The 23673-nt window shown below is 43.0% G+C and overlaps 1 protein-coding gene and 1 pseudogene across 7 annotated transcripts in view; both read right to left on the reverse strand.

The window, feature by feature from the left end:
• The window catches only part of LNX2 (ligand of numb-protein X 2), an 80598-nt gene that overhangs the window by 19667 nt on the left and 37258 nt on the right, over nucleotides 1-23673 (reverse strand). For all 7 annotated transcript variants that reach the window (XM_042939410.1, XM_042939039.1, XM_042939333.1 and 4 more), the window contains 3 exons: nucleotides 16508-17020; nucleotides 5741-5988; nucleotides 4352-4551 (listed from right to left, as the gene is read on the reverse strand). In XM_042939410.1, the coding sequence (XP_042795344.1) occupies nucleotides 4352-4551; nucleotides 5741-5988; nucleotides 16508-16914 (855 nt within the window). In that variant the 5' untranslated portion in view covers nucleotides 16915-17020. The remainder of the gene's footprint in view (nucleotides 1-4351; nucleotides 4552-5740; nucleotides 5989-16507; nucleotides 17021-23673) is intronic.
• Nucleotides 7050-7194, reverse strand: LOC122203153 (annotated as a pseudogene).

Genomic DNA, 23673 nt, shown 5'->3' on the forward strand with positions numbered 1-23673 from the left:
AAATTTTTTTTCCTAATGTTTATTTAGAGACAGAGAGAGACAGAGCATGAGCAGGGGAGGGGCAGAGAGAGAGGGAGACACAGAATCCGAAGCAGGCTCCAGGTTCCGAGCTGTCAGCACAGAGCCCGACGCGGGGCTCGAACTCACGAGCTGTGAGATCATGACCTGAGCTGGAGTTGGACGCTCAACTGACTGAGCCACCCAGGGGCCCCAGTGATCTCTATTTTAAGGAAGAGCAGGTCAATTATAGTTTCACTCTAAGTCTTCAGCTTAGCCCGCAAGTTAAGCTTAGCTTAACATCTAATACAACAAGCATAACTCAGTACTCACAGAACATTTATTAAACTTTAATCTTGAAATGAGGATAGTGAATCATTGGACATGTAGCCTTACAGAGAAAATATACTCAGCTTCAATTATTTGCCAGAATATTGTCAGAAGAAGGGGTTGGCACCATTCTTGACACTTATCACAATCAGAATTCCTCTCTTCATCTGTCTGAAACAACCACGAGGGGGAAATCAACACCTATGAGCCTCGGTCATGTGGCAGGCTCCGGGTTAGGTGTTTGTGATCACCCAAACCCTTCAATCTTTTCCACGTGAATCTATGTCACAAAAGGCCCTCCCCGCTCCTATCCACCTAGGGTTTATAGTTTTGAGCACTAGTAACTTGAATTTTGTTGATTTGGGCCTACTGATACCTTTTAAAATGCAGGCATCAAAGATCATACATGTCACACAGACTTGCTATTCTCCCAAGTTTGCAACATTTGTGCATTTGGTAGCCATGCAAAGCCTTGATTAAAAGGTTGAATAACAGAGGGTCAAGAACAGAACTTCAAGGCAGCTTCTAAAAAGCCAGCCTGAAGTGGATTTGCTAGTCAAATGTAGTTTGTAACAATGTGGTCAACACATGACTATAATCATTTTTCTTCAAAACCAGAAGTGAATAAATTGCTGACAATTCAGGTCATACTGAAAACACCTACTCTTAATAACGTTCTAAAATATATATTATTTTTAATAGTGATATTGAGATCATTTATAACAGTATTTTTTCTCCAAACTGCTCAAAATTCTGCACAGCAAATGGCCTTAAAGGTATATGGTTCTCCTTTTCAAAGAAGCTATTTAAGAGAATAATGTGTGTGCGTGTGTGTGTGTGTGTGCGTGTGTGCACGCGTGTGCTGGAAAACCAAAGCCACACACTGTCACTGCATATGGTTTGCGGAACTAAAAGCGCAGGCCAGCTAGCTCTTTGGTCTGGAAACAGACCGTTGTATCGATTCTAAGGTATTTTCAAATCGGCTCATACTCTACTATTTATGCAGCTTGTACAAAGTGTAAGACGACCAGGTAGTAAAAAAAATACCAAGTAGCCTTCTTTCCAAGTGTTCACTTTTGAACGATCATAAATACTTCTCCATATCTGGGCAGGTGGTGTGGTTTTACTCAGTGAGTCTGACAAGCCAGTTAAAGGCCAATGAGAAGTCAGGGCCCACAACAGAAGAGACTCTTTGTGAATTCACTAATCAGGTTATTTGCTCATACTTTTCGTTTCTCTTCTTTTCTTTCTTTCTTTCTTTCTTTCTTTCTTTCTTTCTTTCTTTCTTTCAAATATAATTTATTGTCAAATCGGCTAACATACAGCGCATACAGTGTGCTCTTGGTTTTAGGGGAAGATTCCCGTGCTTCATCGCTTACATACGTGTATCACTACGTTTGAAATCACTAAACTGGATTTAACTAAACTTGAAACTAAACTAAACTTGAAATCACTAAACTGGATTTAAGATCGCCATTATTAGAGTTGTTAGTACGTATGCCTCCATAAACAACAACGCACTGGAATTTCTACAATGCGGATTTACAGCCTTGAGTTAATCCCCCAAATTACAGCCAATAATTTCAGAGAATTCGATTGTTATTTGAGGTATACAGACTCAGTTGTGTTATTAAACGAATCTCCAGAGCAGAACGGTAAAAAGCCTACAGACGAAATATATTAGCGAGCAAAACCTGAAAGCTATTTAACCTCAATTACATTCCAAGAAATGCAAATACGAACAAAGCATTTGTCTTTACCTTTAAGATATAGAGAAAGAATGAGAAATGTATAAAAAGGTTAATACCGGCACATTGCTGGCAGCAAAGAACAACATACAAAAATAAATGCACACTTAATTATAGCTAGAAAGGCCAGAAGAGGGGAAAAAGAAAGAACACTATGTAAGCTGCAGGAAAGGGCAGTCTGGCTCTCCTGGTCTTGACCGCCAAGGTATCAGAATGCCAGGGGCGATGCACCTGGGGAACCGGCCACAAGATTTCCTCCGTGGAACAGCGGACCAGGAGCTGGGAAGGAAGGCAGGCAGGTAAGGTGTCCACAGAGCTGTGCCAACCTCATGCCACCAGAGCACGGACATCATAAAATGACAGCAAATACAGTAAGACAGTAAGTAGCTGGCTATGGCAGGATCAGAAAATGGATTTTACATAAGCTGGATTAGTTATGCTTCCTGTATTGTCCTATTCCCTCTTAGGATTTGGTAAAAAACAAAACGCGAGAACTTCAGTCTGTGTCAGCCAGGCGAACGGCAAAGAAGGAGGGGTGTGGGGCCCGACTGGGAAAGTGTCAATGATATATTGTAAGACGCAGCATCCAGACGGGAGTGGAAACCGAAGCCAGGAACCCCCAGGAAAGGTCAATCCTCGCTGCTCTGGGAGCCCATTTTGTCTTTTTCCCCATCTGGACGTTTCTTTTCAAGAGCTAAAAATCCTAGCCTTTCTAAGTTTTGCTTTAATAAAGCAGACAGCTATTCCTGCTAGGATATTATATCTAAATCCACACTTTTATTGATTCAGCAAGCATTTCCTGGGCACTTATTTTTTTATTTTTTACTTTATTTCTTATATATATATATATACATATATATATATATATATATTTTTTTTTTTTTTTTAATGCTTATTTATTTTTGAGAAAGAGAAAGAGACAGAGCACGAGCAGGGGAGGAGCAGAGAGAGAGGGAGACACAGAATCTGAAACAGGCTCCAGGATCTGAGCTGTCGGCACAGAGCCCGACGCGGGGCTCGAACTCACAAACTGTGAGATCATGACCCGAGCCGAAGCCGGACGCAAAACCGACTGAGCTACCCAGGCGCCCCTCGTGGGCCCTTATTACATGCACGGCATTATGGGTACATATCCACAGATCTGTACTATATGTACAATCAAGGTGGCTGCAGTCACCAGAGAAAGACAGTACACTGAAATAATGTTCTGTGATTGATTATGTGTTAAGCGGTGAAGAGAAAAGCAAGGAAATGTCAGCGCTTAAAGTAAAAAGAGGTCTGGGGTCGTGCCAGATTTCAGAGCAGGCAGTGGGGAGGCCGGGGTGTTGATTCCACTAGAGTAGATGAGAAGCACTGAGGGGACAGACCGGAGAGGTGGCAGGGAAAATGGAAGTGAGGGGTGGAGACCCACAGACCACGGTGAAGGACTGAACGGTGACACTGAGGAGGCAAAAGTCCTTGAGCCTGGGTTCCCAAGAGGCACCTTTTCTCATTCATGACTACTTCTTCTCTCTCCTATATATCCATTCTTTTAGCTTCAAGTATCATGGACACTTGTATGGGTCATATATCCAGGCCAATGATACTCCAGTCCTGTGCAGTAGGATTCTGACCATCTCCACACCCTCAGTGTCAACAAACCCTCTACTACAAGAACGTCTCGTCCCAAGCCAGATCTTCTGCAGGAGTAGCTGTTTCTCCTCAAAGAGAAGAGCGGAGAAGCGAGCATCGAGGCCTAGTGTGGAGTCAGGCTGTTTGCCGAGGAGAGCGCATTTGGGAGCCAACAAGAGACCGCCCTCTCTGAATTCTATCTTGAGTCCACAGTATAAATTCTAAGCAGCTAGTGCTGCACGGTCTGTCTTTTCTAGATCACAGTAATCAGCGTAGAGAAGGATAAATCAGACAAGGAAGGTAACTGATGGACGGTATAATGGACTAGGGATAAAGCCAATGGGACAAGAGAATTTCAGCAGTGAGGGTGGCCCTGAGATAGCCAAGCATGGAGTCCGAGCCAGGAAGAACCCAGCTGGCCCACAGAGGACAGGCACAGAGTCACCCGCGGGATCGAATTTAAGGTAGGGAGAAAAAAAAAAAAATACGTTCCACGCGTGCGGGGAAATAGGAAAAATTACAGATAAATTCCGATCTGTTGTGCATATAAGAGCAGTGAAGCTTACCTTTGTAGATTTCAGGTTCCACAGTGTCAGTTTTCTAAGCTTGAAATTTATGAATAAGAGCGAAGCGATGCAAGTTCACAAAATAATTAAAATTGATACCTGAAGAATCTGGTCTCCAGCAAGGAGTCTCCCGTCTCTGGCGATTATCCCGTCCCGGTAGACTTCCTGGATAACAATGTTAATCAGTGGGGTTTCATTGCCACCCACAATGCTCATTCCTAACTGAATATAAGGATGAGATCGGTGAATTTCAATCGTGGTAATTTCGCCTTCCGGTAAACTAAGTGGTTGTTGTAAAGCTGCCAGGTTAAAAACGAGAAAGAGAAAAATAGATGGAAAGAAAAACGTTTTATATTTTGATTATCTTCAGGTAAGTAAGTTATCATCTATCATAAGTGATCACCTTATGTTAATAGATGATTAATGGCGAGGCAGTATTACTGGATAAGAAAAAGAATGACAGAAAACGTCTACACGTTAAGAGGATCAAAACACTTTCTCTTGGAAAGGTGATCAGTAAATAATCAATAAATAACTGCTATGAATCAGATTACTAGGGATGACACAGTGATCTGATAAAGAAATATACAGACAATGTCGTCTTGTCCTAATTGATCAGAGAAAGTTTGAACCATGAAACAACTATAAACAATGCAAGGCAGTACCTTAAAAAAAAAACAAACAACAAACAATTACATCAACCTCTAAGAACAGGAGGGTCTTGAATTGAGCGTTAGGAGATGAAAAATGTATTATAACCATGGTAGGGAAAATTTGAATTAGTAGCAAAATTTAGAATTTTCCTAAGAGAAAATCATATTTAGAAGTAAAGGCATAGGGCCAACCATCAAGATACGCCCAAGATCTTGGACTGCAGGCTTTCTATTTCCTGGTGGGCTATCAAGACAGATCAGGGGCTGCGACCCGAGGACAGCGATAGTAAGAAGCACGGCCTTGGAGGCAGATGTGTCCCTGGCCATTTTGTGGCTGTCCGACTTTGACCAATTAATCTTTCAAGACTCAGGCTCCTTCCTCACCATTAAAAGAAAAAAAAAATCTTGGAATAATGGTATAGTTAATCGGTTAATCTATGTAAAGTGCTTGGCACAGAATAAGCACTTAAGTTGAGGTGTCATTTGTGTCGTTCTTGATGCTGTGGATTTCTTAGTCAAGAAGCGACAGCCTTTGAAACACACAAACAGTAAGGAGCATGTTAACGACGAGGGAGACCATGGGCTACAACAGAAGGGGCGCGGGGAAGGACAAGCGTCCCCGGGGTGAGATTCATGTTCCGTTTCTCACCTGCCACCTGTCGGAATTATACACTTAAAGCGTGAATATGTGGTATGTGAATCATGTCTCAATAAAATTACTTTTTGAAGAGGAAGAACAACACATGTCGGGAACGTAAACAGCGAGGAGTGGGAAGGAAGGAAAGGTCTGATTTGAAAAGACGTGAAAAACGGAAGGAAGTTGAACGGCACATACTGTCAGCAGCCGCGTTCTCCTCGAAGGCGGGGTTGTCCAGGCCAGGCTCCTCGGTCCACGAGAGAAGGCACGCTGGCATACAGTTCCGCTCGGTAGGCGCCGTGCCCGACCCTGAGCAGTCCGCCTCGGGGGATAAAGTACCCGGAGGGCCTATTGTAGTGGGTCCGTTCTCACTCTCAGTCTCTGTCTGAGTTCTACCGGTTTTCCTCCTCTCTAGGGCAAGTCTCCGATGAGCAGCTCCAGGACATCTAGAAAGAGAGCAACAGGCGGTTTCCAGACGATTCGAAAGGACAAAAGTGATCCACAGCTGGCACCACAGCAACAGGAGAGCGATGGCTTCTTTGCGAAACTTACTTCGACGTCATCCGCAAGCGGTATGTGACTCTGGTGTTAATCTCTGCGCAAACGAAGTCCTTACCGCTCCACACAGCAAATTTAAAAGAAGGCACTGGCGCAAAGCCCGGTCCCGTGTGTATCTCAAAAGAACACTTCAGTAAAGAGACTGCATTCAGATATACACGGGTACCAGAAATACGTACCCCAGTATGGTTGGCACTAAGCTGCAAATATTATTCTGCAACTCTGATCACAGGACCCTTTCCCGCAGCTTAAATGGCCTAACCACAGGGCAGAAACAGCAACCCTCTTCCGCAATGTGCCCTGGCACCCCGACGGGGACCCTGAGAGGCACTCTGCCTCTCCACCGTCACGGCCAACGTCACACCCTCACTTACTGGCAAAGGCCCGACAACTTTTGACGGACACGGAAGGAGAGGAAAACACGTGTGGCTCTTAAACTTAGAACGACGATAGTGGCATCACAGATATCTTAAGTGGGCTGAAGAGTAGACGCCAAGCGCTTGGGAAACTTGCACAGGCACCAAGAAATGAGAACAGTTGTCTTCCTTGTTTTTGCTTAGGGAAGCAAACAAAGAGGGCAGCCAGATGCTTGTTTAAACACTGAAATATGGTCTCTAGATACGGACATCAGAACGCCAGCTCTTGTGCGTCTGACATCCTGACCGGACAAAGTGACTAATCATGGCCAGTCTGGAAGAGCAGGAGAAAAGAGGATGGAGAGCCCGACACATGCCCCTGGCCCCTAACACGGCTCCACGGACACCGCTGAGGCTGCATGTGGTGCACGCGGTGGCTGGTGGTCTTACGACGAGGGCGACAGACTTCGTTCAGTGACAGTATTTTTAAAAACCTAAAATTTCAACAAAACTCAAACACTGGGCTAAATTCAACTAAAACTGAAGGCTACCTCTTAACTGTAAAAGCAATACATTTCTCCTCACACATGAAAGAGAAGTCGTAGGTTTCCAAGTTCTTGAAAAGGACCTTTACAGAGTTTCTTCCTTCGCCTTTCATTACGTGCTTTCTCTTCACCTGTGTTAAACTGGTAAGAACAGATAGTGCCCTTGACCTTAGCCAAAAGGCCGAGAAGTGATTCTCTTCACCTTTGTTAAGGGAGGGGACAACTGATTTTCCCTTCTGCGTTGTTGTGCAGCACTCCAGAAAATGATCCTGCAAGGGCCTGATGAAACGTTTGGAAAACTCTATCACTGAGAAAAAGGACTGTTGTCAAGTAAGTAAGTTTAATGAGAAATGCCTTTTAAAAATATTTCATTCAATAAAAAAAAAACAAAACTGAGACCGTAAAACACACTTGAGACTAAAAATGCAGGTAAAGATTGAATTCCCCGAATATAAATCACGCATTGCAATCTACATGGGCGACAGCTGCTTTTCAATGGGGGAAATGGACGAGGCACAGGAAGCGGGAAGGAAGCATAAGCAGAAGGTGCATGGCTGGGAAAGAGCCTAGCTGATGGTTATAAAATCCTACACACCAAGTAACTCTAAAGGCTCTCTTATCTTACGCAAGAATAAATTTAAATAGGGAAAACTGAAAGTGTTCAAGAGGTAAAGATAGGTCCACCCACATCCCAATCGGTCAGTAACTGGCTAAGAGGGCTAACACTCACAGGGCTTGCAGGGGAAAGAGGAGAGGGAGAGACCATTCAAAACCTGTGCTCCTCACTGGAGGGCTGATGGCAGGGGGCGGAGAGCTCCCGGCGTCTGGGTCGGGGCGGGAATTGACAGCACACTGTCCCCGGCAAGAACTTCAAGGCTGCAAACTTTCCAGCCTTGAAAGGGGCCCTGGTGTGGTCTGTGAGGCCTAAGAAACCAGTCAACGACTCACAGTATGAGGACTCTGACTGCAGTGACCGATCTTGTTTTTACAACTGCACCTTTGGGTAAGAAGCCCAGAACACCACCAAAGGAGTCAAAACTAGAAACACCAAAACCTCCAGAAAGGGGCTCCCGAAAGAAGACATCCACCACAAGAGGAAACCCCCGCAAAGGCTGGCTTTAGACGACGCGCTCTGCCGGAGAGACTGGGAGCCACACTGGCCCTGTCGGTGAAGGAACTCGAACAGTTGATATGGAGGCAGCTCAAGGTAAAGGCAGAGAAAAACGTGGCAACAGCGAAACGGAAACCGGGGCTAAGTCTCCCCGTATCTCCAAATGCCGTGTAGCCGGTGACGATTCAGATCTGGGAAAGACGACCGAGGGAGAGGATTTTCGGGTGTTCCGGGGAGAAGAAGAGCAGCGTGGGAAGTTGTGGCTCAAGAGACGAGGGTACGCAGTGAGGGGGGCAGTGCTAAGGACTCTGGACTGGACAAGGGAGTCTGAGGACGATTCTGATTGCAGGGACAGGGAGGGTAGGACGGAGATTTCCCGATGGGAAAGGTAAAGTTCAAGAAATAAAAAAAAAAAAAAAAAAAAAGGAGAAGAAACCTAAATCCAAGTGCAACGCTCTGGAGGCCGCCAGGAAAACATAACAAATACGCAGCCCGTCAACTGGAAGCGAAAAACCTAGGTGGGTCCCACCAGCGGTGGGCAGACTACGGAGTAGCAGCAGCAGGGGCCCAGGGGCACGAGTGTCCGCTAAGTGTCCAAATCAGTCCCCATCTTGGCTTGTCCAGAGCAGCGGGAGTTAAACCTCCGCACCCAAATGGCGCTCGTAGCCAAGTGTGGTAGTAAAGGAACGTTTGATTAAGAGAATCAGCGTTTAAAGTGTTTATGTGTGATGCGTGTTTCTATTTAAGGAAGGTACTAGGGGCGCCTGGGTGGCTCAGTCGGTTAAGCGTCCCGACTTCAGCTCAGGTCATGATCTCATGGTTTCATGGTTCCTGAGTTCGAGCCCCACGTCGGGCTCTGTGCCGACAGCTCGGAGCCTGGAGCCTGCTTTGGATCCCGTGTCTCCCTCTCTCTCTGCCCCTCCCCCACTCATGCTCTGTCTCTGTCTCTCAAAATTGAATACATGTTAAAAAATTTTTTTTAAAAAAAGGAAGGTATTAGAATATATAAAGGAATCCTTTAACATCATATAAATTATCTTCACCCATTCTGTGATGATGCTCTTTGAAGCTATTTAGGGCTTTGCTAAGAGGTTTATTTTCAAGAACTATCTGTAATGTCATTTCCTGCTGAAGAACATGTTCTGTTTTTCTTACATATAATAAGTCATCGCCATTAAGTGGCTGTCAGTTGGACATGGAGAACATCCACATTACAGGCCGTTTTTTCTAGTAACACGATGTTCCTTTTCAGCTTTGTCTGATTTATGGCCCCTTACCACCTAAACTGTTCAGAGTTTGCCTGGCAAAAGGAAGTATTCCCAGTTTTTCCAGGAGACATTTCTGACATCTTACTGAAGTTACACTGTCAATTTTGTTCCAAAGATGTTTCATCGTTTAGCCAAATATTTTTACAGAAAGAATTCAGAACTATTCTACACATTAAAATGGTTGCTCTAAATGGCATAGGTCTCCTACTTAGAAGTAGATGTTCTTTGTACAGCAAATAGACTTTAGTGACATTTTATAAAGCTCTCATTGTCAAAACCTTTAATGAAAGTGAAAAGGTTTTGATACGCTCTTTTCCTTGACACTGATGCATCCATCTGTCTGTTTCATGATTAAATGAATCTTGCAAAAAGAAAAAAGCCTCAATATAATTTAAATAAGGATTGAAGTAGACACATCATGTTCTCCAATCACAATTAATTAAAAATGGATCAAAGACTATCATAAAAGTCTTAGAAGACAACAGGTGTAAATCTTTGTGACCCTGCATTAGGCAGTGATTTCCTGGCTATGACACCAAAAGCATAAGCAAATAAAGAAAACACAGAGCAACTGGACTTCATAAAGATTAAACCTGTTTGGGGGCGCCTGGGTGGCTCAGTCAGTTAAGCATCTGACTTCAGCTCGGGTCACGATCTCGCAGTCCATGAGTTCGAGCCCCGCGTTGGGCTCTGGGCTGATGGCTCAGAGCCTGGAGCCTGCTTCCAATTCTGTGTCTCCCTCTCTCTCTGCCCCTCCCCCGTTCATGCTCTGTCTCTCTCTGTCTCAAAAATAAATAAACGTTACAAAAAAAAAAAAGATTAAACCTGTTTGTCCTTCAAAGGGCACAGGAAAGTGAAGGGACACCCAACAGAACAAAAGAAAACATTTGCAAATCGTATATTTGATAATGGTCTAGTATACAGAATATGTATTTATATACAGAATATAAATATATACATATATATACACAAACATATGTACATATGTGTGCGTCACACTGTATATATGCTTACAACTTACAAAAAGACAAACAATCCATTATAGGAATGGACTAATGATGTTGAGCATTTATTCATGTGCTTACTAGCCATTTAAATAATCTTCTTTGGAAAAATATCTGTTCAAATTCTTTGCCCATTTAAAATTGTGGATTCCTTGCCTTTTTGTTGAGTTGTAAAAATTCTTCATTCTGGATACTCTCATCAGCTATATGATTTGCAAATATGTATCTGCTTTTCATATTACACATAAGAGAAGAATGCCGGTGAAGAGTCTGCCAAACAGGAGCTTCCCTCTAAGTTAAACTGTGAACTTAACAGAGCAACCTGGCCTCAACCCACCTGTACCTCTAAAGGCTTTGAAACCATCTGATGAACTAGAAAAGCTCTCGGCATGGAAAAAAGACTTCTTTAAACGTTTTCTCTCGATTGTACTAACCTTTTACAATAATATTAAACTATAAGCTTTAAGAGGAAACAAGGGTTTGGAACTTTGCCACAGACGAGGACACAAATGCTCAATTTAACAACAACAAAAAATTGACATGTACAATTACCATCAGGTATAATGCTAAATTATTGGGGGTGAGGCGGGGAAGAGGAGTAGAGAAGGAGAGAGGTAAGGTTTTATAGTTGATATTGGTGGGCAGAATTGCACAAAGTAATTACAAAATGTTATATACTTAATGGAGAATATTTCTTAAGAGCTTTATTTTTCCATTCAAAGATGAGCACTTTCCCATGTCTTTAGAAATTCTTCATTGTTTTACTAATATATAATCACTTAATAACTAGTAATTTTAGTAAAGAACAAATTCACCTTTCATAAATATCTACTTTTAGCGATAGAAGAAAATATCAGCTGTTCTCAAATTGAGGCAGATTTCTTAAGAGCAGAATTTTATTCAAACAGGGAAGTTAATTTTAAACTCAAAATTACCAGATTTATGCAAACTACTCCGAATGCCATATTTCTATTAATAATTAAGAGATTTCCAAATCCTGGGTGGCTCAGTTGGTTAAGTGTCTGACTCTTGGTTTCGGCTCAGGTCATGATCTCATGGTTTGTGAGCTTGAGCCCCACATCAGGCTCTATGCTGACAGCTCAGAGCTTGCTTGGGATTCTCTCTCTCTCTCTCTCTCTCTCTCTCTCTCTCTCTCTCAAAAATAAATTGATTAAAAAAAACGAGAGATTTCCAAATCCTAAAAAGCTTACAAAGACATATGATAGTCATGTAGCTTTTATACAATGGATCACTGTTGCTGATGCTGAAATGCTGAATTTTAATGAAACTTGTCAATTGCTATCAAATGAGTGAGACTGTGTGCAGAGATGCCACAGTCAGAATAATCACACTCTGTGGCTCAATGTATCACTCGTTTGCCTGTCTGTGTGGGTTTTAAAACACAGCTGCAAATGTCTGAAGTGAAGCCCAGGGTGGACTGCTTCAAACAGAGTGACAGCAAAAGGGATGCTATGTGACTTCAAGGCTGGTTCCTACACGCCCATGCAGCTTCTTCTGCCTTACTTACTGGAACACTGAGTGCCACGTAAGAACTTTCAATCCTGGAGGCCAGCAGACTGGAGAGGCCACCTGTAGGCTCGCCTCGCTGAGCCTGTGTCTCCACAGTTACCTCCGTCAGCGTCCCAGACACGTGAATGAAGATCTCCAGTTCCAGATGCTACAGTCCTGGCTTTCAGCTCTTCTCTGCTGTGGCCCGGATGTCACATAACAGGGAGAAGTCACCCTGCTGTGCTCTGTCTGAATCCCTGACCCACAGAATCCACGAGCAGAATCAAATGCTTATGTCATTATATTTGGGGCGGGTTAGTTTCTCAGCAATGGGTACTCAGAAAACAGATTAACAATTTCATTGGAAAAACATTAGCTTGAGGGTCAGTTTGGGGCAAGGGAATGCAAAGACCAGGAAAGACGTGGGGCTGTGCTTAAAAGAATTTACGACCTAGCATTAGATTCTAACTTGCTATCAGCTTGAGGAGACTACTTAACATCAACATTTTTAATTGAGAAATTAGAAGAAGGTAGGGCTGTTCAACATATATCTGTTCAAATGGGGTATAAAAATTATATTTTAGGGGCGTCTGGGTGGCTCAATAGGTTAAGCATCTGACTTCAGCTCAGGTCACCATCTCATGGTTTGAGAGTTTGAGCCCCGCGTCGGGCTCTGTGCTGCCGTCACAGAGCCCGCTTCAGATCCTCTGTCTCCCCCCTCTCTCTGCCTGTCCCCTGCTTGCATTCTCCCCCTCTCTCTCTCAAAATAAACAAACATTAAAAAAAGTATATTTTAGGGGCACCTGGGTGGCTCAGTTGGTTAAGCGTCCGACTCTTGATCTTGGCTCACGTCATGATCTCATGGTTCATGAGATCAAGTCCCACATCAGGTTCTGTGCTGACGGTTTGGAGCCTGCTTAGGATTCTCTCTCTCTCCCTCTGTCTCTGCCCCTACCTAGCTGGCTCTCTCTCTCTCTCTCTCTCTCTCTCTTTCAAAAAATAAAGTTTAAGGGGCGCCTGGGTGGCTCAGTCGGTTAAGCAGCCAACTTCGGCTCAGGTCATGATCTTGCGGTCCGTGAGTTCGAGCCCCGCGTCGGGCTCTGTGCTGACAGCTCAGAGCCTGGAGCCTGTTTCAGATTCTGTGTCTCCCTCTCTCTGACCCTCTCCCGTTCATGCTCTGTCTCTCTCTGTCTCAAAAATAAATAAACCTTAAAAAAATAAAAAAATTTAAAAAATAAAGTTTAAAAAAATTATATTTTATACTTTATCTTTTTATTTTTGATAATCAGTAGTCACTCTTAGCTGTTTATGTCAAGCAAATCATTCACCTTTTCCAGTGTATCATTCACTACACGGGCCTAAGATGCTTTGGAAATGATTAAATGTGTAGCTCAAATATTAACAAGCTTACTTGGAAAATGGAACTTTCAACTGGACATAACTGCTTAGCCTTTATCAGCTCACAAACGAAAGGACAGTTTGCAATTCCCATAAACTGCTTGATCCAAAATACTAATGATACTTCGACTACATACCAAATTCTCGTGGGCATTTTAGTCAAGTGAATGTTCCTAAAAATTTGTGCAATGTCTACCTCAATGTTCTCAAAATAATTAGTATCAAACTGAGACTTTGTTCAGTTCTTCTAACATCCTATGACTGATGTCCACAAGAGCCTCAAGACAAACCTGTTACCCTAAAAACAGTAATCCAACTGAGAGAAATACGATAAGCCTAAAATATTCCTCAACCTCCGCCGTAAGCACACCCAACCCAGAATCCCATATTCAAAAGTTTGGCGTCGATTTGCACAGGGTCTCTGCTGTTGTGCTCCGATTCTACCCCTGCTGGGGGCGGAGGACACACAGAACCCTAAGGCCACCTGCACCTTCGAAAGTCTCTGTATCCACCCCCCCCCCCCCCCCCCCTTTTTCTTGCCTCGTCCTAGACAATACAGCTTCGATGTGAACAATTTTTCTGTAAATCTTCACGTTTCGGACATTTTAGTAACATCTAGTTCTTTCTTTCTTTTTAAAAAATTCTTAATTTTATTTATTGTCCAAATTTACGTCCCAGTTAGTCAGCACATGGTGCAACAATGATTTCAGTAGATCCCTTAGTGCCCCTTCCCCATTTAGCCCATCCCCCCTCCCACAACCCCTCCGGCAACCCTCAGTTTGTTCTCCGTATTTATGAGTCTCTTCTGTTTTGTCCCCCTGCCTGTTTTTATATTATTTTTGTTTCCCTTCCCTTACGTTCATCTGTTTTGTCTCTTAGAGTCCTCATATGAGTGAAGTCATATGATTTTTGTCTTTCTCTGACTAATTTCACTTAGCATAATACCGTCCAGTTCCATCCACATAGTTGCAAATGGCAAGATTTCATTCTTTTTGATTGCCAAGTAATACTCCATTGTATATATATATGCCACATCTTCTTTATACATTCATCCCTCGATGGACGTCTGGGCTCTTTCCATACTTTGGCTATTGTCGATAGTGCTGCTATAAACACAGGGGTGCATGTGTCCCTTCGAAACAGGACACCTGTATCCCATGGATAAATGCCTAGTAGTGCAATTGCTGGGTCAAAGGATAGTTCTATTGTTAGTTTTTTCAGAAACCTCCATACTCTTTTCCAGTATGTTTTCCATACTGTTTTCCACTGGTGGCTGCGCCAACTGGCATTCCCACCAACAGTGCAAAAGAGTTCCCCTTTTTCCACATCCTCGCCAGTATCTGCTGTTTCCTGAGTTGTTAATTTTAGCCATTCTGACAGGCGTGAGGTGGAATCTCATGGTGGTTGTGATTTGTATTTCCTGGATGATGAGTAATGTTGAGCATTTTTTCATGCGTTGACTGGCCATCTCGATGTCTTCTTTGGCAAAGTGTCTATTCATGTCTTTTGCCCATTTCTTCACTGGATTATTTGTTCCTTGGGTGTTGAGTTTGGTAAGTTCTCTATAGGTTTTGGATACCAACCCTTTATCTGATATGTCGTTTGCAAATATCTTCTCCCATTGCATCGGTTGCCTTTTAGTTTTGCTGACTGTTTCCTTCGCTGTGCAGAAGCTTTCTATTTTGATGGGGTCCCAATAGCATTTTGTTCTTTCTCATATATCTTAACTATTTCTAATGAGTGCCCTCATTTTACGACACCGATGCGTACGAGCAGAATGACCACATATACTCATGTCTATAGGAGGCTTTTACTACCATGTGGTGGTAGAGAACCTGGTCTGACCTGTGGTAAAGTCAGCATGGTGTATTAGAGTGGGAAAGAAGAATATTAGAAGGTTAGGCTAACTTACCATACCATTAACTAGCTCTAAATCTTTGGGACTCGGTTTCCTGATTTATTAAAGTGAGGGGATTAGATTAGATAATCTCCAGTCCTGATTTTAGGTGGGAGTATAAAGATGAGCTGTTCCATACCAGACTTGCACGATTATTTGTAAACCTCTCACGTGTTGTACCGTGAAGTTTTCCACGGCAATCACAGCTCTATACTTTACAAGTGGCTTAACTCTGAAACCTATAAATCAGTACATTTATTTCTGTCATAGTATGTGATTCTACATACGTAAGACAAAAGAGATGTATTTTAACCCTTCCTAAGGGTATAAGTAATTTTATTTTTTTAATTTGTTTTTAATGTTTATTATTTTTGAGAGGGCGGGAGAGAGACAGACAGACAGATAGCGTGAGCAGAGGAGGGGCAGAAAGAGAGGGAGACACAGAATCCGAAGCGTGGCTCTGAGCTGTCATCATAGAGCCCGACGCAGGGCTTGGACTCACGAACCGTGAGATCATGACCTGAGCCAAAATCAAGAGTCGGACGCTCAACCGACCGAGCCACCCAGGCGCCCCAGGGTATATAAATAATTTTAAAGATCAAGTCTTTTATCAAAGCCAAATTCGAAAACCCACTAAATAATCAGCAAACTACTTAACCTTTTAAAAAGCTTTATAAGAACAAAAATCCCCACTAAATGGTTTAAAGTTTCTAACCCCTCGTCCTTATTCGATCTAGTTCTTGAATACAGATCTTTAGAAGACGTGGGCAAATAAAATCACGTATACTCATTTCCATGCTGCAACAAAATTACCATTTGTACCGTCTGCATCACATCCCACGGAGTTGATGGAGTTGAGGCACTACGGTCGGTTTTAACCCTTCCCTACTGGAATTAGTCTCTGATGCGTTGAGCTCTGCACAGTGTTGCAGTGAGCACGGCTTCATATACAATTTTTTCCTTCTTCTGAGTTATTTTCTTAGGATAATAAGCTCCCTTCACGGTTTTTGAAGCAAACTGCCAAGCCGCCTCGGGAAAAGTCTGTCGCTGTATCTTGCCACCCATGTGAACGCAACAGCCTCACATTATACCAGCAAGACGTGAGCAGGCACTTCCTCCCTCTGGTTTTCGTATCCACGCCTCTGATAAACCAGCATATGGAACGCCATCCCGCACCACCTACGTACCGCCTCTCTCGACTTGTCCCTGTACTTCCCGATGCCGTGGTGCTCCTTCTGACGTTTCTCTTTGTTGGAGCAGCCTGGGGCCAAAACCTAGACCTCCTCCTCTTTCCTCCGCGGCTCTCGGCTCTCGCTTACCTGTTTTCAAGGTGTGCCCGCAGATCACAGCGCTGCATCGCATCTTGGCACGCGGAAGAAAACGGACACAGCACTGGCAGCTTGTCCAGAAGCTTGTGAACCAGAATACTAGACTTCTTACACGACTTGAAGTGCAGCCGTTTCCGGTCCAGCGGACAGAAATCCTTCTCCTGTAAGAAGTTTCTGAGGCACTTGCAGCAGAACGTGTGTCCACAGGGGGTGTCCAGTGGCTGCAGCAGAGGCTGAAGGCAGATATGGCAGACCAGGTCGTCGTCCACCTCGTTCTGGTAATTGTACAGGTGGTTCTCTCGTGTCCAGTGCTGTTGGCCGCATTCGAAGCACAGAGGGTTGAAGGAGGACGAAGAGGTCTGCTCCACGGACACCAGCTCCTCGCTTGTCGTTCCCATTGTGAGTCGACCAAAGCGGTCTCTGTATCTTCATACGTTCGACTTCCGCGTCAGGTGTGGTTCGCTTTCCCGGACGGCGATGTATCTGGCTCAAAGCAGGGTTTTTCTGGACAGACAGAACAAACCAAAAAAGGAGTTACTATCGATCAAGGCAGGCTAAAAAGTGCCAATACTGGCTGACATCTTTCGTCAAAAAGTAAAGTAAAATAAAACAAAACAAAAATAACTACATCGGGTGATAAATTAGCCATGGAAACCCAACAAGTAAATTAACGAATTTGCCAGCTGGCGAAGAGTGACTTGTGTTGCCCGGCTCTCGGTGAAAACAGAACTTGTGATTAAAAGCAAAGATGCCACCTACGGTGACACATAAGAAAAACTCCGTGTGTTTTACGGACTGAAATCCTCCAGTACTGCACTGCTCAGTGGTAGTTTCTAACGCCACTTAATCTACGCAGTATGATAATGATGCAAAGTGAGGTATACCGCGCAATGCATTTGCATCTGTCGTCTCAGCCATGGTTCTTCGCTTCTGGTTTTATGCACTTGCCAGGCAATACCACAGGCTGCCTTTGCAACGTTGTCTCAAAGATAATTCGGTGCCTGTTTAAAAAACGACCTTTGCCCTGCACTGTTTAGAAAATACGGATTTCAAAATACGTATGATTTGAATATTCTCTCTCTGTAGCACAGTTTATAGAAATATACGACCGCGCGGCATACATAAAGAGCATCTGGGCAAACTCCATAAAGTGCAATACTCTTTTATGCCATTAGAGGAAGAGGCCCACTGTAATTCAATTAGATAACATGTGTTATAAATTACGATTCCACCTCCTATTATTCCACACTTCGATTTGTTCTTGCTTACTCAAAGCAGCATTGTGTGTGTGTGTGTGTGTGTGTGTGTGTGTGTGTCTCCTCTCCAGCCTTAAGACTCTCATGACGGCCTCTCCCGTTTAGTGCGAGGCTAGTAAGGAATGCTCCCCTCCCCCTCCCCAGCAGCACCCGGGAGTTAAAAATCAACCCCAAAGGCAGCAGCTGTCTATATTCATCTTCTGTAAGTATTTACAGCCTCCAGTATGTGCCAAACACTGAACAAGGAGACGGGAGAGGTAGAGAGAGGACGGTTAAGAAAACTCGTTATTAAAATTCAGTATACTCTAAGAAAGCATCATAAGCATCCTAAGAATGCTGTTACGCGAATACGGAGAGAGATGAATTAGGTGGCATCTAGCTCAAGTTTGGCTTTAGAGCCGGAAATACTTTCCAAAGGGGGAGAACGTGCGCTCTGAGTCGGGACAGGGCATGTCAGCCAGACAGAGCCGGGCAAGAGCCTCTCTGCAGTCTCAGGGGCTTCTGAGCACAAGACACGCTTGAGGAGTACGCGGCAGATCAAAATATCCGAGGCCCGACACACTCAGGGCGGGGGAATCACAAAGCTCGGGTCTCCCCGCCCTAAGAACGGAGAGGGTAGGACACCACGTTAATGCTCCCGACATTTGTTTCAATGACGAAATTCTCCTCCCATCACACTTAGGCACTTACTATTTTATTTATTTGGAGTATTTACTAGAGAGACAACATTAACATTTCAACCAAGGTGACAAGAACGGCCATAAATTATGAACGGATGGGACAGGATTCAGAGGGGAGGACTGATCTGCGATCAACTGTTTGTTTTTAAAAATTACTTGACAAAATAACAACAGCAGCAGCCTGTGATCTAGCCTCGTATCAGTACCAACATGAAGAGAGCAAATGCTTCTTGTAACTCACGAGGCTGGTTCTTTACCCTCTGGGCATCATAACTGGTTAAACGTCAGTGCAGGTCTGTGAGATTAAGGGGAGAAACATCATTTGTCCCAGGCAGACAGACCGGGTATCCTACTACAGAATGTACCCAGACTCTTACTCCTGACCCAATTAGCAAGAAAATTCACATATCCTTGGCTCTTCTTTCTTTGTGATAGTGTTTATTCTAATTTTTCTCTTCCTCGGGAAAATATACTGCAATTCTAGCCTCCCACATAATGACTAAGGAAGCATCTCTCTTCAGACTATTATGTTTTAGCTATTTTCTAAGTCTCTACATGACTTTTCGTTCTTTGATTATTTATCACACAATCTTTTCATGTGGAAAAATAACACGTTCCCATTCGAAATACCAAATAACAGCATTATCTCCACCCCCGAAATACCTCTGCTACCATGAAACAAATATTAAGTGAAAAATTATCATGTGGAGATCGCTAACATGTGGTCAGCATAGAAATACTGATTAAAGAACTGTGAGGCTGTATAGCATAAGCAGTTAAGGGCACATACTCAAGCCGGTCCGTGAGGGTTCAAATCTTCACTCTCGTCACTTACTAGCTTTGTGACCTTCCCAAATGTCTCTGTGTCTGCTTCCTTCTCAGATGGAAAATGGGGGTAATAATAGTGCCTATTTCAAAGGGCTGATAGAATAAATAAGTGTGTGTGTGTGTGTGTGTGTGTGTGTGTGTACAACAGAGCCTGGCACATAATAGGTGCTATGTAAGTATTAGCTATTATTACTATCATTAAAGAAACAAAAGTTCAGACAGATTTTATGATTTGCAAAAAGCCAAACAACTTATAATTACTTGGTGAGAGATAAGGGAGATAAATCTAGTTCTTTCTCGCTTCAAAATAACCCAAAAGTAAATTAAGTAATTATAAGAAAGAAGGGAGGCATTTCATGAAAGCCTTAGTGTATGAATTTTGTAAGGACAAAGGCAGCCTGATCCTGTCTTTCCAACCCCTAATCCCATCCCTCTACTCCCAACCCGGGCAGATGACTTCATTCCTTCTTTGTGTGCAAATCCACTCCAACACCTTATGTACCACTTCTCACACTAACCTATGAGGTCCTTAAGAGCTGGACCTCCCACGGAGGGGCTCAGTAAATGCTCAAAGACCACACAAGTGACAATTTGCTTGAGCACTCTGGCTACATCTAGGTGGCCAGAAGCACATCTATGTTTATAGGAGGATATGTCCGTGTTTACATATACTTTTGATTTCAGATATTCTGTGAGCACAATCTGAAGTATTAAAATACGTTAAATAAATAATAGTCTTAAATATCGTTCATAATACAAAGATAAAATGTAGTATAATGTGTATCTTTACAAAACTATGTCATCTGTTTAGCTAATATTCCAGGAAGAGTAAAGAGACAGAAGCTATTAAATCGGCTGGGAATATTACAACACATTTTAAATAATATCTTGAAAAACAGGCAGTACAATGGAAAGGGGGTGAGAAGGTAGTATTTTCTACCTGATTCCAGTTACAAGTAACAGGCTTGCTCTTCCTGCTGAGACAAGTATATCCTGGTGCATCACAGATACTCTCGGAAGAGCTATGGTTTTTCTTAGTCAATTTGCAAACTCCAAAACTGTGTATTATTCAGATGTCTCCTGAGGTTATTTTTAACTCAGACTGAAGGAATCCTCGGGGTCCCTAACCTAGGAGATCCAGCCCAGGGAAAAAGACAATGAGCTAAGGATTACCAGCACAGTATGGTTGGATGGGAAACTCCTATGGCTCCTTTGACTCATCAGCGCCGAGAGGCTCAGACTCTCCTTACGTGTCCTTCGGGCAAACTCCTACTTAGACTACTTGCTCTGTCGAATCCCTTCAGCCTCCTTCCTGGTCTCGGGGACATCTCCCTTCCCTTACGACCTTGCTGCTCTTTACACATACCTTCATTTCAGCAATTACAACATTTGCCTTCTTGTTTATCTGTCTTCTCAGCTCTCTGAGGGTAAAGATAGTATCTTCTTTATCTCTTGTATTCCCCATTCTTGGCACATATTATGCACTAAAAAAAAAATTTGTTCTCAGGCTCATGCTTGAGCCTGAAATGTTCAAGAGTCCTAAAATGTATAATATTGCTATATAAATATATAGGAGAAAACCATGCACGTTTTTTATTCACGGCACTGCAAAGCAGTCAACATACTGGACCTTGCTCTATGACTACAGAGAATAAGACATTACTTCCTTTGGCCTTTAAAAGTCTGAGAATTTTAAAAAGTTATTTTCTTACCTGATGCTATCAACACAAGAAACTTTTCTTTTTAAAAATTTTTTAAATGTTTATTTATTTTTGAGAGAGAAAGAGCAGGGGAGGGGCAGAGAGAGACGGAGACATAGAACCCGAAGCAGGCTGGCAGCACAGAGCCCGATGCGGGGCTCGAACTCATGAACTGTGAGATCGTGACCTGAGCCGAAGTTGGACACTCAACAGACTGAGCCACCCAGGCGCCCCTGAAACTTTTCTTATTGTATATGTTACGGACCAGTTTTGACAACCGCCTTCGTACAAGGCAGTGGATGTCAAACTTTTACACCTAAGAAACCCTTTACCCACTCTGGACAAGTCTGGCGGTTTCTTAAAGAACTAACGTGCAGCTACTGTTCAGCTTATTCCAGAGAAATGAAAACTTACATTCACTCGTTAGCCTGTGCATATTTATTTGCAATGGCCCCCAACTAGAAACAACCCAGACATCCTTCACCGGGTGGGTGGGTAAACAACCATGGTACATCTGTACTACAGAACAGTTCTCAGCAATAAAAAAGAATGAATTATGATTGCTACACACAACCTGGAATTATCTCCAAAGAATGATGCGGAGTGAAAAAAGCCAGTCCCGAAAGGCTGCGTACATTATTCCACTTAGATAATATTCTTGAAATGACAACGCAGTTAACTAAAATCTTGAAGTATTCATTTGTTAATAAAACAACAAACCTGTTACCTGTCGAGATTCTTATGAAAAATAACATTTCTTTTTCCAAAACAAAAAATACAGTGAGAAGAGAGGCAGTTGTTGTTCACCTCTGCAAACCTGGAGTCTCAAATCTGTTTCTGTTCTCAATCTGTTGTGAGATCACATGCATCCTCTGGAAACTCCATTAGACACTCGTCAGAGAATGATGGTGGAAAAGGCAGATAATGTTTTAGCATCGCTGGGGAAACAGTTTCGACCTCGTGGGCCCAATGGAAGAGAGTAAGGATTCCCGGGTCACACTGTGAGAACGAGTACAGAGCACTGACGGGTTCTGACAGTCTTCTTTCACAAGAAGTACCAGTCAATAACCAGCACGACTTTCAACGAAGACACAAACTCAAAAAGGTAAATTGTTGAGATGAGCCTGCACTGGGGGCGTCTGTCTTTCCTGGAATAAAGTTCCTTTCCCAGAGCCTTTTCCTACTGCAAGAAGCAGGTCTTATTTAGCTGTACAGAAATGCTTAACATACTCTATGACAGCCTTACATAAATCCTGTTCTTAAATTAATCAAAACTTATTTCCTATTCCGTGTCGCCAGGAAAACGACCAAAGAGCAGTTTCCAACAATTCCACATATACGATTCTCTCGTTTTTCTATATAAAGCTGTAATTCAGCACACTTAGCTATTCGTCTCTCTCTTCCTGTGGTATTTGAAAAACCATTTTAAAATTCTTAAGATGCAAAATATAAATTAAAAAATAAAACATAAAGTTCTCAAGGTGCCACTTGTAGTTATATGTACCCTATTTAATAATCCAGAAAATTAATAAGGTGAGCAGAAAATGCTAGAAGCTATGAAACTTAGGCTCTAAGCTCTACGCCAGCTGGGTAACTAGGTCACTACGTAATTAATTCTTCCATTCACCAAATGTTTATCCAACGTCTACTATTTGTTAGTATATCATATATATTCCGAAGCCTTGGCTTCCTGCGTATAAACTGTCAGCTTCTCCTAAATACTAATTGATCTCTCTCTCTCTCACACACACATGCACGGAGTTAAACGTAGACCTAAAATTCTTGTGATTCTTTTTTCATATATAACCAAATACTTAGTGATAGGTCATAGTTACCTTTTAGTCCACACATTGGTTATTGCTTCTGTTAATTTCAATATCTTATCCTTTGAAACGGAGGTTAAATTGTGGCTAGCAGAGAATGAACAAGTCTCAAATGTCCGTCTACCTTTAGTCTTCTAATTTTGAACCGCTAAGCTATACTGACAAACTTTCAAATGCGAAAAAAAAGATAAAGGCCAAAACCAAACTGCATTACCTTCCCATTTCCTACAGGCCCAGATAGTGATACTAAAGCTGTATTTTATTTTATTTTTAATGTTTATTTATTTTTGAGAGAGAGAGAGAGAGAGAGAGAGAGAGAGAGAGAGCGAGCAGGGGAGGCACAGAGAGAGAGGGAGACACAGACTCCGAAGCAGGCTCCAGGCTCCGAGCCGTCAGCGCAGAGCCCGATGCGGGGCTTGAACCCACGAACCGCGAGATCGTGACCTGAGCCAAAGTTGGAGGTTTAACCAACTGAGCCACCCAGACGCCCCCGAAAGCTGGATTTTAGAAAGTCCTACTAAATTATGTTACCTTAGAGAAGTTTAAAAACAGAATTGATATAAAACTATTTTGAAAAAGAAACTTACCATATGGAATGCTAAACGTGTCTGGACGGCTAAGTATCCAGGCAAACCTCTGCCAGTAACGAAAGACCTCTGTGGAAAGAACTTTATTCCAGGGAAGATAGACTCCTGCAACACGTGGGCTCTTCCCACCTGCACTCCTTACCAGCCAGCTGAGTTGGGGCAATGTCTAACATCTTGGTGTCACAAGTTCCCAAGTGTTGCACATACCTGAACGATGCAGGGTAGGTGGTGAGAGGGAGCCACCGTTTTTACTGGTTCGGTTTTATCTCAGACTTGACCTGCT

The sequence above is a fragment of the Panthera leo genome, chromosome A1 (genome assembly GCF_018350215.1).
Source record: "Panthera leo isolate Ple1 chromosome A1, P.leo_Ple1_pat1.1, whole genome shotgun sequence".
In the NCBI taxonomy this organism is placed as follows: domain Eukaryota; kingdom Metazoa; phylum Chordata; class Mammalia; order Carnivora; family Felidae; genus Panthera; species Panthera leo.